This window comes from Misgurnus anguillicaudatus, chromosome 5, assembly GCF_027580225.2.
Source record: "Misgurnus anguillicaudatus chromosome 5, ASM2758022v2, whole genome shotgun sequence".
In the NCBI taxonomy this organism is placed as follows: Eukaryota; Metazoa; Chordata; class Actinopteri; order Cypriniformes; family Cobitidae; genus Misgurnus; species Misgurnus anguillicaudatus.
The window spans coordinates 15,613,991-15,630,215 of NC_073341.2; the positions used below are offsets into that span (position 1 = coordinate 15,613,991).

General features: G+C 37.0%; 1 protein-coding gene across 2 annotated transcripts in view; it reads left to right on the plus strand.

Annotated features, from left to right (window-relative positions):
- The window catches only part of LOC129414868 (actin filament-associated protein 1-like 2), a 60,074-nt gene extending 44,280 nt beyond the window's left edge, over positions 1-15,794 (plus strand). For both annotated transcript variants that reach the window (XM_055168989.2, XM_055168988.2), the window contains exons 11-15: positions 110-230; positions 4,298-4,388; positions 10,443-10,612; positions 11,487-11,597; positions 14,901-15,794. In XM_055168989.2, coding sequence (XP_055024964.1) covers positions 110-230; positions 4,298-4,388; positions 10,443-10,612; positions 11,487-11,597; positions 14,901-14,927 — 520 coding nt within the window. In that variant the 3' untranslated portion in view covers positions 14,928-15,794. The remainder of the gene's footprint in view (positions 1-109; positions 231-4,297; positions 4,389-10,442; positions 10,613-11,486; positions 11,598-14,900) is intronic.
- Positions 15,795-16,225: the final 431 nt, after the last annotated feature.

Sequence of the window (16,225 nt, forward strand, 5' to 3'; positions counted from 1 at the left end):
AACAAACACACACTTCTTTTCATAGGAAGCTATCGTGAATCAGTGAAATACACACACGCTCATACTTTCCTCAATCTCTTTCCATTCCTCTGTTTCCTCTGTTCTTCAGTGGTCTGAAAAGCCGCAGGTTCCCCACCTCAAACATGTACATGGACGACCCCTTTCAGCAGCTCTGTGGTGGAGTCCAACCTCAGCCCATCTACTCAAACACATCTATACTAGAGCACATGGTACGTTCCAGTAGGGGAGAGTTAAGAAGAGTCGAGAAAAATGTAAAGTAAAGCTGGGTACACACCAAAAGATTTTCAAAATGTGAGAGACCACAAACATGATGAAAAAAATGTATGATATAACACGTTGATTTGTTAAAATTGTGTGTAGACTGCCACTATGTGATCATGACAGCACACCATCTCACTTTGGACTGCACCCTGTAGTTGTTATGGTTTTATCTTTCATCTGCTTGCTTTCTAATTGGGTATCGTTTCATTTCACGTGACAATCTACAGCTTGTGTTTGTCATCTGGGCTTCCCCCGCACAACATGATTTGGGGCCACTCCGATCACAAATCATACATTTTTAACATATTTTTAACATATATTCAACTTCCAAGCAGATTCAAACGCTCTTAACGCACCACGCACCACAGAAAAATCTGATAAGATATTTGGTGCAACCACGAAGACGATCGTGACACTTCCTATGGATTGTTTTAAGCGGGAAAATCTCCCCAAATTCAGCCTGAATATCTTGTGATGTGTACCCAGTTTAAATAGAGTCTGTGTAGCTAGGATGTATGCAACGATTGAAATAAATATAAATTGTCTGTTTCTAGAAAACAATTTCTTTTTGTTTGCAGTTAGTAGACTTACCTGGCTGCTACTAGTTATGACTTACACTCTTAAATATACAGGTGCTACAAACGTTGTTGTTTTTTATAGTGCTGCTATAGAAGAACCATTTTTAGTTTAAATAACCATTTATTTAAAAATGTTAAAATTTAAATAGCCATCAACACAGTCTCATGGCAATTTATACATATTTTAGGATGTGGCTAACTTGTATACATTTGTATGACCAAGTTTGTACGTTTTTGTATGATTTGCTTACGCCACTGTGACGTTAGTTTTTAGGGGCAAAGTTAAGGATTTGTATCATTATTGATTTTTCTAATAAACTTGCATTTTTGTATGGTCCACCTTGTACAAATGCATACAAATTAGCCAACAAAAATACTTACAAATTCCTGTAAGATCATGTTGGAACCATAGAGGCAAAAATAGCTCTTCTGTGGTTTCGTTTAGCGTGTATATTTTTAAGTGCTTAGTTATTTAAATTTTTGCCGTGTACTGTGAAAGCTTTTGGTAAATTTCTTTTATTAGCTCAAATCAGCATTTTTAAGAATTGTGTAAAATGCACATTACAGTTTAGATAAGAATTTACCCAATTAACCTGCATTGTACAGTACATACCTGTTTTTGACTTTAGCTTATTCACCGTATCACCCAGAGTTAGTAAGTCTATAGACGGTTTTAGCAGTAACAACATAAACAAGCGGCTGTCATGGTCCACACGAAACTTCCGGGTAAACTCCGCTAAGAATAAATAACAACAAAGTTCTTTAAACGTAGTTTATTTATATAACAAGCAAAAAACAACACATAGATTACCTAGGAAACCGAAACATTTGTTATTTTCGACGAGGCATTGGTTCAAGAGATCAGTTTAGCAACTAGTCAGACCATTAAAAAACCGAAACCGGAAGTAAAGTTCAGATAAAGAAGTGTATTGCGTCAGGGCACGTGCGTCCAATGAAAACGTCTATATATACCGTTTTCATCTCCGTGCGTCTCGTAACTCTGTCTGACACACTCACCGCTAGCCTAGCTTAGCGCAAAGCATTGTTTTGTCACTTATTGGTAGTAGGGTGGCCCTTCTTGCCAGTTCGTCCGGACACGTCCCGAAGCATGTTTTCGGATGCGTTCTCCGGAAGTCGCGTTGCTCGACCGCATACGTCATCGAGGTTCTCACATTTCACTTAAAATACATTAGAAAATTAAGATTTATTTCTTTTAAGACATACAATCATTGTAGTTTCAACTTACCTTGAAATGTATCAGTTGCTTTTCTGAAATTGAACCCGAAATGTTAAACCTTGATGTAGGGATGTGCATTTATGTCATTTTTTCATTTCGATTAATTCATAGGTCTGAAGAACGAGTACTCAATTAACTGGGGGCGGGGCAATCAAAGGGGCAGGGCATACACGTCATGGTGAAAATGAAAATATTTTTATTAAAAACACTCAAATAAAACTTAATTTTGAAGAAACTATGAGAGAACAATGAACACATGCTAGACTATTAATGAATTAAATGTTTTAAAGAAAACTCTAACAGGAATAGCTGCGTGATGAAGTGAAACTAAAGGTTTAAGTTAATAAACACAAACCGAAGCGCTTTCTACATGACGCACTCTACATAATATTAAGCCTTTTATAGAACATAAATGTACAACGTGCATCTTTCTGCATAAAATGCAAGACTTCAACTAAGTTTTCAACTAAGTTATGTACAGAAAGTTTAACTCCCTTTGTGGATGTGCATCATAAATAGCGCGCTTTTAAACACGTCCAGTCAAAGCACAAGCTTCATAACATTAACCAGCTTTAAGTCTTTTGCTATCATTTTAGCGATTAGCTGTGTCGTGTCGTCCTCTTACCTCAGTCAAGATGTAATGTTAATGCTCGTATGGCTCTCTGATATCTCTTGACATTTGATGTTTAAATATTAGATGGTAACCCATTGAACTTTTGACGGTGCTGTACATTTTGCACCTGACTGACTGTATTTCCGAAAATCACGGCATCCTTTTAAACCATAGTGCCTCAGTGATGTGAGCTGTGGCTGGCTTCACGGGATCGTGAGTGCCGCGCATTGCGTGGATCGTCGGGTTGCTGCCGCGCTGTTTGTTTTTGAATCAAGCATGATAACGTAACTGATGTCATACGCCGGTCTGCGTAGCTCGACACGACGTCAAACACGCATCTCCAGACTCAGTCTTTACTACCACATGCGCTTGTAATGCTTACCAGCCATCCAAATGCCGCCATATCCATAATAAATAAATAAATAAACCCACATGATCATCGTTTTCATGATCGATCATCGATGCTACGTTCGAGTACTCGCGCCCATCCCTACCTTGATGACGTATGCGGTCGACCAACGTGACTTCCGGAGAACGCCCCTAAAATCCTGTTCGGGATGTGTCCGGCGGAACTGGCACGAATGACCACCCTATTTGGGAGCAGTATGCTAGCTGGAGTCATTTATTTACAGTCTTTGTGCTAAGCTAGGCAAGCGGTGGGTGCGTCAGACAGAGTTACGGGATACACAGAGATGAAAAAAGTATGTATGGACTTATCTAACTCTGGGGGATATGGTGAATAAGCTGAAGTCACAAAAAGTTACGTGTTCCTTTAACACGCTTTCTCTGTAGTAGGCATGGGCCAGTAACTGGTTTCAAGGTAAACCGAGGTTTTAAACAATCAAGGTTTTAAAACCACTAAAATGTTTTGTGATACCGTCTCCAAGGTATGAGCTGTGTTTATACAAAATTCATTAAATCATGTAATTGATTTTATGTTTACGTTTAAAGCAACACTATGTAGTTTCCATGTAAAAATGACTTACAGCTCCCCCGTGTGGTTGAAAAGCGCAACAGTGCCTGGTATCAGACACTCTTCTGCAGGCAGGGGGAGGGGCGGGGCTGTACCCTCCACCGCCACTTTCAGAGTGTGCTTGTAGCAGCTAGGAGGCTGCTCAGGTTGCTGCAACAGTACAATTTGTCCAGTTAAAAGTTGTTCTATCACTGAAATAATTTTAGAGACATTATTTAAAAGTAAAAAAACTACATAGTGTTGCTTTAATATACATTATGAAAATATAATATATTTTTTGAAAGCATATTATAATTTAAAGGCTTTATTTTTTCCTGACTTTTGAAAATAACACATTTTAGTGTTGCAATGGCAATACCGCAACACCGTGAAACTGTTGTATGTTTGCTAAAGGTTATCATACCACCATAATCTTATACCGGCCCATATCTACTCTGTAGGTTTCTCTCTATTACATTACAAATTATTATTCTTAGGGGTCCAGGATTAGTAAATAGGCTCAATTATTTATTGCTTGTAAAATATGAATTTATTGACATTTTCTTTCATTCCATTAACCTTCATTGCTTCTTCTAATAGCATTACTTTATACAGCTGTTACATCCATTTCTCAGTTTCAGAAACCTAACAGTAGAGGAAACGGAGAATTGGTGTCATCCAAGAATTCTGCCAACTACAGCAATAATGAAATCTTCAGCAACCACAGTGAGTCAGTCACAATGTCCCAGTCCCCAATTCTGAGTTACATGTTTTTAAAGAAAGGAAACATATTAAAGTTAAAATATACTTTACATTTATAGTTCTTTCATTTTATCCCTTTTTCTGCTCTTATGGTCCTTATTTGCTTTACGGTAGGTCACCAAGTTGGCTAATTTTAACCAGCTTTTACTTTCATTGGAATGTTTTATCCACTTTAACCTCAAGGCCTTCGGCATCATCACATATAATCTTACTGGCTCATGATTCTCTCATAAACATCTCTGAGTCGTTCGTACACTGTCAGTAAAGTGAAAGACACAAAGCTTCTGTTTGGTAACTTTTCTTGTTTGTATTCTTGATTTTACATCTTACAATCCAAACAAAATGAGTCGGCAGATGTTTCTGCATTAGGGCAAGGTTATCCGTTTCAAGGATTTTCAAATAGAACATAAAAGCCACAGGAAATTTGACGTTAACAAACCTAATCCAAAGCCAATCTAGACTGTATGTAGCTTAAAATCAGATTTTATGGACCTGATTTAGTTTTACTTTCAATCGTTTTAGTAATTCAGGATGTAACATATTGTAACTTCATATAAAATGTGCAATTTTGTCTGGAGCTATCTGAATACACTCATTTTAGCTTGCTTAAACATATTGACCGATTACTGTTAAGTGAAGGTAAGAAAATCGCTTCATGCTTACACTTACATCATCTGTCTGAACAAACTCATGAGATTTCATCACTTTCAATAGGACATTTATTTTTTACAACAGTCAATCCTAAAGATCAGATATAAAAAACCATCAGATGTGTAAAAAATGGTCCCTAGCTAGTTTATATTAATAGCTCAGAGGTAGACTACATAGTGATACCAAATGTATACATATCTGTCTGTACCTAAATGGTACATATTAGGACCTTTTTAAAGGGTAATGGACAGGACAATTTTTGACCATTCATTCTGATAGTGTATGAAGGGCAGGAGAGACAACAGATACAGTCGACAAACAGCTTTCCCATCCCTCCCTCTTCACAGATACTTGACAACTGAGAGGCATCTGCTTTTAATTTGGACTGTTTAATAATTATATGGTGGCTGCCTGCTCGCAACTTTCCATGCTCTTGGTTTACAGGATTTGCATAATGTCCCAGAGCATCATTTTGTGCAGACAGAAAACTATTTGTAGGATTGCACATTCCTAACAAAGCCAGCATGAGCTATATCCAAAGAGGACTGTAAGGGTACCCAGAAAGGTCCACTGGAAAGATCTTAAAATAACAAACGTTAAAAACAATTTGATTGTACATTAATTTTGGGTATTTAACTCTTTCCCCGCCAGTGTTTTTAATATATCTATAAATATATAAACATACAATATATCAAATTAAATACCAAAACCATTTACTTTCTTTTATCAGCTCTCAAATATGGTTAGGTATCTTCAAAAATATCAAATTTTGAACAAAAAGCTGAGATAATTGCATTTTAGTAAAGGACTTTTATTAGCGATCAGATTCAGAGTGATGATCGAAACATACACTTAACTTGAATCCACCTAGTGGATAATAGAGGAAATACAGCTTGCCATAAAAACTTGTCAGGAAGGCGTCATTGGCAAGAAAGCGTTTTCTCTTAATTAACTAAAAGAGTTTAAAAATCGCGACTCAAAACGTACTTATTTAGGAGAGCTTATTTTTGATAGTACATGTTAAAGGAATATTTCATTTTCTTAGAAGAAAAATCCGGATGGTTTGCTCACCACCATTTCATCCAAAATGTTATTGTCTTTCTTTGTTCAGTCGAGAAGAAATTATGTTTTTTGAGGAAAACATTGCAGGATTTTTCTCATTTTAATGGAGCCCAACATTTAATACTTAACACTTAACAGTTTTTTTCAACAGAGTTTCAAAGGACTATAAACAATCCCAAACGAGGCATAAGGGTCTTATCTAGTGAAACGATTGTCATTTTTGACAAGAAAAATAACAAATATCCAACTTCTCGTCTAGATCCGGTCGTGATGCACTAGCGTGACCCCACGCGATACGTCAAGAGGTAACAGAGGACGAACGCGAAACTCCGCCCCAGTGTTTACAAGTGTGTTGAAAGAGGACCGTTCCGACGTTGTTGTGTGTCAACTGATACTAATTAATGTCTTTGTGTCAGTTTATTGTTTAAAATGGTCCGCAAATGTGCGTTTTATATATGTAACACGTGACCTCCCTACGTCACTACGCATTAACGTTAGGTCGCGCTGGACCGGACCTAGACGAAAAGTTGTGGTCCAAAAGAGCATACCTTCCATTTTTCTTGTCAAAAATGACAATCGTTTTGCTGGATGGGACCCTTGTGCCTCGTTTGGGATCGTTTAGAGTCCTTTGAAACTCCGTTGAAGAAAACTGTTAAGTGTTGAGTTAAGTATTAAATGTTGGGCTCTACCAAAGTCCATTAAAATGAGAAAAATCCTCAAAAAACATAATTTCTTCTCGACCGAACAAAGAAACACATCAACACCCTGGATGACATGGTGGTGAGCAAACCATCAGGATCTCTCTCTCAAGAAAATGGAATATTCCTTTAAGTAATGTTTTATTATGTCATAGTATACATTTTACCTGTTTACTTTATTTGTGATGGGGTTTTTTTGTGTGAAAATGATCTGTAAGGTGACCTTGAGTGTCATGAAAGGCGCCTATAAATAAAATGAAAAAAATTAGTTAAAGAAACCGAGTAATATGATTGACTTTAACACCAAAATCGTAAAGGTACATTGAGGAATGAAGGCTAGATGAATGAGCTGAATATTTAATAGGGTAGCGGTTTGTGTATCTCAGAATGTGTGCATAATGAAAAACTCTTTAGTGGTGTGTCTATACACTTTGGTGTATATGATTTTTTTTTACAAAACTATTTTACTCTTCAAGTTTGTAAATTACAATTGTGCTGTTACAGTTTTTCTCCATTGGTTTGGCTCATTTCTTGAAACAGAAATTACATTCTCAAAACTCTAAGATAATTTGGCAAAACAGTCTTACAGTTCAGCTCAACACTATAGCTGGCTTGCAAAAGCTCATATATTTCCCAAAACTGTTCACTCATGCTTCAAAACTAAATTCCTTTACCATATAAAGCGTCAGTGCCACAAAAATGGCAAATATCCTTCTCAACTGCTTTGGCTCATTTCTTGAAACAGACAGACGTTCTCAACACTCTTGGTGCTTTTGTCAAAATAAAGTGGATGGTTCAGCACAACACCATGGTTCACCTGCAAAAGCTCATACCTCTCACAAAACAGTTCACTCATGTGTCAAAACTAAATATCCTTCTCATTTTAACAGTCAGTGCCCCCAAAATGCATCGTCCCTTTGACATTGTGTAAGCACTGCAAGTCGAAATGTTTAGATGTTTTGTCACTATGGCAGGGGACCATTGAAATATCTCTTATGTCCACCTTTCAGTCTTAGCCCTTTATTGACAATGGTAACTGTACTGTTTTTTGTCTAGCTAACAGAATACAATTGTGTATAAAACTGAAAAAAAAGGATTTTAGGGTAAGAGTAGCCTCCAAGGTTTGACACCACACATTGCACTCACACTGCCAAGGAAATGGTAACCACTTTTATTCACAAACAAAGTAACTTCCATAGACCAGACCATAAAGAAAATATATAAAGCATAATATACTCTAATATAAACACAAAAAACAATGAAAATTATATGAAGCCTACAGTGCCTACAGCGGGAGTTTCAGAACTAACATTTTTTCACTGGTCGCTGTCCTCACCCTCCCTCTCCTGGCCACCATCCTCACCCTCCTGACCATCCACACGCTGCTGTCTGTCTGGCCACAGATTCTCATCCACATCACAGTGTATATTCTCCCTTGTGATGCAATGAGGGAACAAAACGGCGTGCATGTAGCAACCATCCCCTACCCTAATCTCCTGTAATATCCTAACATGCAGCGTTCATCATGGAGCAGGGACCTTTGATTTTGAGCCCTATGCTCATATATCTCCACCTCCTAGAGCAGAAAAACTCAGGATTGAGAAAAGGAGAGTAAGGTGGTAGGAACACCATGACCATCCTTGAATGAGTAGTGAACACGTCCCTGATTAGCAGGCCACGGTAGAAATTCACATTGTCCCATACAATGACATATTGTGGTAGGTGAGGCCCGACGAGACCTTTCTCATTTTGAGGGATCAAATCAAAATAAAGGCGGTCCAAGAAGATGAGGAGCATCTGTGTATAGTATGGGCCAAGACTGGGGATGTGAGTGGCCACACCATTCTCAGATATGGCATCAAACATAGTAATATTGCCCCCTCACTGGCCTCAGACATCCACCGTGGCCCGGTGGGCAATAATTTTATGGCCACGTCTTCGGCCCTTGGCCAGGTTGAAGCCAGCTTCATCCACAAACATGAGGATGTGAGGGGCCTCGTTTCCTTCCAATGCCATTATTCTCTACAAAAGCGTAAACTCCTACTTTGTTAGTCAAGTTTTAGTTTTACCTGACTGTCAATTGCTGTAATAAATGTATCAAATGTTCAAAGCATTCATATATGTTATTCATGGTATTATGTTCTTGACTAATTTTGCCAATTGAACAGACTATTGTGCATGTGATGACTTATACAATGAAATGACGCTGGCACATTTTGGAGTGAACAGCCATTAGACCGAGAATCAACCAATCAGTTTAGATCCACAAGATCTATTCCCTTGGAAATTGTGCTAAATGTAGGCTACCTGTACTTAATCAGTTGCAAAGATGTACTGAGCTATTGAGACATGTACTTAGATATTTGCAATTTGATGAAATGAATGAGAAATTCAATTCTGTTGTGAACACTTGCCAAGTGGTTTGGAGGTTTGTCCATGTTGTTTTGAGAATGTAATTTCTGTTTCAAGAAATGAGCCAAACCAATGGAGAAAAACTGTAATATTATCGGTGACAAGCATACCGTATGTGGTGACAGTCGGTGGAAATGTTTGATCATTTGTGTCACAGACGTACTGACCACAAAACAGGATGCATTCACTAAAATGTTTAGCACTCTCAGTCAACTTTAAACTGCGAACAGAAATTTGTGTGTGAAAACTCAGTGCAGTTAACCTTATCCCACTGTAATCCATACTTTAAAAAAAATGTCTGAATGTTGTTTCATTAGAAAACAAGATAGCAGGCAAATTGCAGACATCCATAAACTTAAAAATTAAGTTAAAATTAAGACCAAAGTATTTAAATGTTTTTTGGTTGTCACCTGTATGACACCTGCAAAAATTACCTCCATTTGGTTAAAAATCATTACTATAATGGCTCAAAAAATTCAAGTTATGAGAAAAGCACTAGATTCACATGTTTGCGTATGCCATTTCCTTGCATTTTCTGTTATCCAATTCAACGACTTTCAGCCAGTTACATTTGCCCACAGTGTCCAACGTATCCAAATGCTTTTTGGATCACCGTATAAAAAATGTTTGGAGCACACCACTGTGTTTTATGGTGTTATAGGGCATGTAAGGTGAGGTTTGGACATATTTGTGTTTCTGGATGCTTCTGCTCCTCCCACTTTGGAGGCGATTCGCAGCGGCTGGCTTTTTTCTTTTTGGTGGTTTTGGTTGCAGAGCAGGGATGTAGCATTGTGGCATGTGCGCGCACACACACATCCTTTTAATACGTTTTAGTCAAAACCCTGAGAATATCATGTTTTCTTTTTGAACCCAAATTTCCAACATTTGCTTTTCTCAGAGATGAGATTACAAGAGGGTGAAAAGTAGAAAAGTGAGGGGTATAACGTCTAGAAACCCATTCAGTAACTCAATCCGGTACACATTGAAAACTGACTGCTTTTAAAGAAAACTCTGTTGAAAAGTTAAAGGTCAAGTGTGCATCACTGTTCTAAAGCTCTAAAGTTCGCGCTGGTCAGCCATTGAATGAATGCCATTGGTTGACCCAATGTGGCTGCTGTGTCTGGTACACAACATAATGGAAAAAACTACATCGCCTTTAAGGTTATCATAAAACCGTGTGTGTTTGTGTTGTCAGGTACGAAAGCATTTGAAATTGAGAGGGGCGTGCAAAAGTTGGATCTGACGGGAAAGAGGCGCGTGCAGCTGCGAGCAGAGTCAGAGGTCAACCTTGTGAGCGTGGGCACAAAGCCAGCCAAACAAAGTTCTTTCAGACGGTCCCTCGCTTTTTGCACTGAGCGTGCACAGGTAACAAACACCTCATCATACAGTGATAAACTAACTGATACCTTACTTACAAAAAGTATTATGGGGTACCATGTTACTGTAACAATATCAAAGTACATTGATGTTATTATCAGATATTTATTATGGTACAGTTGTGGTAGTAGACCAAGTAAAGAAAAGAAGCTGGAAACAGATGTGTTGTTGTTGTTACACTGCCACCTGTTGTTAGGACTGTGTACTACATCAATCACAAAGATGCGTTCATTTTTATGCATCTTACTATTTTCTCATGTGTATAATAACACTGATAATAAAAAAGTATTTCTACATAAAATACTTTTACATAATGCAAAGAGCATTTTGTGTAAATATAACCTCGATGTATTTTATATTGACTTAGTAAGGTGTCATGTCAAAGATAATCATTATGTTATGAGACTGTAGTCTGGATTTCACAGACAGGGTCACATATGTTTTATATAAGAAAAAATACATTTGCTACTAGTCTAGTTTGGTTCTTTGTTGGTTGTCGCTGCCGTTTGTTGCTCAGTAATTACAGTGGTTTGGTTTAGCAGTCACTTCCTCCCAAAGGACCCAAAAATAATGCTTTGATAAGAGCAGCTTTAACCCACCATTACATCCCCCACCATTAAGTAATGATCAGTGGGTTTACTGGAGGAGTCGACTCTAAAAAATGCTGGGTTGTTTTTGTCCTGGGATAAAAAAACAACCCAGCATTTTTTTAGTGTAGTCAGATTTTAAGCATTTTAGAGAAGAAACTTGCTTACACTAAGCCAACATTTTCTAGCAGGTCCTACTGTATGCAAGTGGATAATAAACACTTGTCTAATTTTGCATCTTTCCGGTTCCTTCTGTTTCTCTCTTTTTCATTAAGGGAGGGTTCCTTACACCACTTTTAAGAAGAACTGCCTCAGCCAAAAGCACCCTGAGGAAAGCTCCATCTGCCCTGTTCATCGAGCATGGCAAGGTCTTTCAAAGGAAGAAGGTACAGAGCTCATCGGAAAGATCTGTAGATTATTAATCAAACCTAAACGGCACAATGAAATTCAGCTGTAATGAATGCTACCAGTTGACTATGTCAGTGGTTCTCAAACTGCGGGCCCTGTGATGGTGCCAGGTGGGCCTCAGTTTAATGACAAACAATACATTAATTTATCATATATTCTGTGTAATTAAACCTCAAAAAAATAAGGCTATCCAACAGCACTTAACATGTTTTGTTTAAGAGGTGATTCACATATTGCGTCTTTTGCGCTCTAAAGTTGGCGCTCATTTTTTCCAATTCAATTCAATTTTATTTATATAGCACTTTTCAAAATTTGGTAATTGTATCAAAGCAGCTTTACATTAATAGAAGCAGTGAAAAGCACAGAAAATCGACAGATAGCACAACATAATACACGATAGCACAAGCAGCTAAATTTGCTGCGGCTATAAATCAGCATTAAAGTGAATGTATTACTAATGTAACGTATAGAAGTTAAGCCCAAGAAGGCTGCCTCCCCGGGTTGAAAAACCCCCTAGGAGAAAAAAACCCCGGACTTTTTAGCCGGGGAAGTAAAAAAAAATGGGATGCATGCCGAAAAAGTTTGAGAACCACTGGAATATGTTATATGAAATAGATATGAAATGGAAGATAATATTGGTTGTTTTAAATCTTACATAGCTGCTAGGGGTGAGACGAGATCTCGCAAGATTAAAATTTCATGAGATTTCTCGTGAATGTGAAATGCTATCTCGTGATATCAGCATAGCGTTGAATTTGTGGCAAAACGTTTTACAGTGCATGCATTATATTCTGTATTTTTTTTAGGGGTTTCTCATTTTCTTGTTAGTTTGGGAACTCATGTAGACATTTCAGCAGTGACAACATAAACAAATGGTTTTCGTGGAACAATTTCCTGTTAACTCCGCAAAGAATCAATAACCACAGAGTCCTTTTATAGTAGTTTATTTCTGATAACGAGCAAAATAAATAACAAGTAGATTACCTTAGTTCATAGCTTAAAGGGGGTCGCACACAGGATGCGCCGCGCAGCGGAGTGCCGTTCTAAAAACCTCAAACACATTGCTTTCTTTGAGTATACACACCGACTCAGGAAGTTGCTCAAATCCCTGTCGCGCCACTCACTTAGTTTAATATTAAATAACATCATATTTGTCCCAAATCATTAACTATTAACATTGGCTGCTAACGTACATTTTGAAGTAGACGCTATCTGACAAAGCTCGCGCTATTTAATGTGCACTTCCGGTTTACGATACCTCCGAGTTGTCCTAGACGCGACGCGACACGGCGGTGTGCGACCCCCTTAAGCATATCAAAAACTACACTGAGCTAGCGTTACCGTGTTTAATGAATGTATACATTGATAACTACAAATCGGCTACCAAACCTTCCTTCACATAGTGGTGATCCATGATTGCCTTCTCCTCTTGTCTTTAACAAACCAAAACATTTGTTATTTTCGACGAGGTATTTGTTTCTACAGTTAAGTTTATCAACTAGCCAGACCGTTAAACAAACAGATACCGGAAGTTAAGTTCAGCCCAGAAGTGTAACCGCAACAACACATGTGCTTCTGATAAAACGGTCTATAAAGTCATAGACGTGTTGTGTTTGTTGCTCATTCACATGTGAAGCGTCTTAGCAGTTAACTCTTCAGTTAAGAGAAAACTCTTCCATGCCAATGACGAGTTTTTCCCAGCAATCCGTATTACTGCCATTATCCACCAGGTGGTGCGTTTCCACAACTTATAAAACCCAGGAGTATCCCCCTAGGGCAAAATGCTGTATGTCTGTGTATGTTTTGAGGATCGCTCTGAATCTGATCTCTTTTTTGGAAGGCTTAGTGAAAATGAGGAAAAATGCTGGCGCTGACTGGCAACTTTTTAAAAAACACTGGTGAGAAAAGAGTTAAATGGCTCACAGTTTACATGATTTTGCTCAAAAATTACAGTGGCTGTATCATTTCTATTGTAGAGAATTGTACAAATATTAAAGATTTAAATGGATTTAAACATTGTTTGACCAAAAGTAAGCATTTTCTCAATATATAATAAAAGTACAAATAACAATATTGAGTCCACTGGCGCCCTCTGCAGGCATTTGTTATAATACACAATGCGTTTTTATTACATATAAGCTGTGTCCCAATTCAAGGGCTGCAACCTTATAAGCATGAGACCTTAAAAAGGTCTTTCAAGGTGGAAGCCTCAGAAGTTCGCGAAGAGAACTAAAACGAGACGGTCTAACCTTCGGGGACCCATAATTGGCGTCACCTGCTGCACGCGCCCACCGCGCCTGTCAGCAGGACACAGCGGAGACGTTACTGACTTATTAACATAAATATGAAATCAGAAAAATATTAATTTATTTTAGAATATATGACACGTTGATGTAGATTAAACTATTTAACAGTATATCAAATTAATCAACCTTAGAAATATACGCAACATAAAAAGAATAATATTAACACAAAACATAACTTATAATACTAAAACAGTGACAAGAAATTTTTTTTTCGGAAAAATACACTTTTTTTAAATAAAGGTTTTAATTGTTTATTTTAGAATATCCAGCCATTATATGCAGCCATTGAAGATGCGCAATGACTCTTGGGATATCCTCGGCTGTTTAGGATCCATTCGTTCTATCCTTAACAGCGTGGAGAAATGAGGACGCATTTTGAGGCTTCATTCTAAGCATCCTTTGAATTGGGACGGCCTTACTAGCCTCAAGTCGCGCTGCTGTGACGCAATCGCTCTTAAAATACGTCCTTAGAAGGTCGCAGCCCTTGAATTGGGACACAGCCATAATGTTTTTGTTGTTTACTTGGTTTTGATACTTTATTTGAACAAATAATTATTGCATTATTATTATTATATGCCGTTTCACTTGGGTTTTTTACCTATATTTGATATTGTTAGGGACAGTCCTAAAATGTGATTTCAGTTTCTCATTCATATGTTTTATCATTGAGGATTTCTTTAAAAAAGTGAAATAACATGTTTTATGTATTTGTTTCATGGTTAATGGTAGGATTAATGTCAGTCTAGTAGACCTGATAAGGTTCATCCGAAATGTAGCTTTTATGAAATGGTTTTATGCTCACTTAGAAGGTAGCAACCACATTTAGTTTTTGAAAAGATCCTGATGTTTTCCTTTTAAAAAAAACTAATGATTAACTTCGCAAAAACAACAACTGATGTAATCAAGCCAGAGATTTAATTTCCTTGAGTAAATGTCAGGATATCTTGTAACCTTTAACTGTGTTTGTCTTTGTAGGAGTGGGAAACCAAAGCTTCAGGTTGAAGAGATTTCTCTCACATTCTCCTCACATTGTCAGTATGTTATTGCACTGAAAATAATATTATAACTGAGCATGTGGATCATGCAGTGATTTGAAGTACCTGGTGCTGTTATTTACTGAAATACTGAAATTCAGAGAAAGAAAAACTTTCACGTTTTATATATACACAAATTTCAAACACACAGCTTAGCAAGATCATTAGGGAACAACTTTGGCATGAACAAATTGTCATTTGTGGTAAATGTATGGGCATGATGTTGATGTACATTTCTTTAATCATACAAGATAACTTTGACATTCACATTTCAGGCACATTGATATAAAATGGAGTTTTATGTTTAACAAAGTCTGTCCTTAAAGCACAGTATTTATCCTTATGTAAATCACTCATGTGACTTTGCACTGTTTTAAAGTAGACCTGAACTGAGTTTTCAGTTTGCAAGGTGTCAAAATCAGGAATCAGTGTGAAGATCAGACAGGATATATTTATAATTAATTGAAGAGTAATTACCTCTTTTATATTTTCACAAGACTCACAAATCTGTGGTAATTTATCAATATTTTTACGCTTTATTTCACATGCAGTATTTTATTTGTTAAGCTTTTCTAATAATGTGCCTTAACCATGTTTTTTATTTATGTTTTATAAATGAATCATTGATTTGTCATTTCAACTAAAAAGATTTTTGCTGATATTGATCCCACTTTAAGAAAACTTTTTTGTATAGTTTGATTGTTTGGTTAAGACAAGATATTTACTTAAATTGCTGTATAAAATTTTTCTGTGGTAAAGAGAAAACACCATTGATGAAACATACTAGTATTTGTATAATAAATAAAGTAATGCTGGATAAAGCATCATTTTTGAATTTCTGTTTATTTTTCTGTGAAAAATGTTCTGTGTGCCTTTTCTCTTTGTTTATATGTGGATTATTGTACAGTATTGTACAGTTTCACATAACATAAAAATAATATAGGCCTGCTGGGATGGTAAAGTGTTTTCAAACTTTGTTTTTAGTCATTTTACAGCTAGGTTGGCAAATGCTGTCATATATTAACGTTTTAGAAACTTGGAGCCAGGGATTCACCGGTTTTATTAATTCATTAATTTATTCATTTCTAATATGATATCGATAGTAACAAACAACTATTGGCCAACACGATTTGTACTTTTGTCATCTACATTGCATTATTAAGGTGTGGTTTCCCGGATAGGGATTAGTTTAAGGTAGGCCTTAGTTAAATATGAAATACTAGTTTTAACAAACATGCCTTACTAAAACATTATTTGTGAGCATTT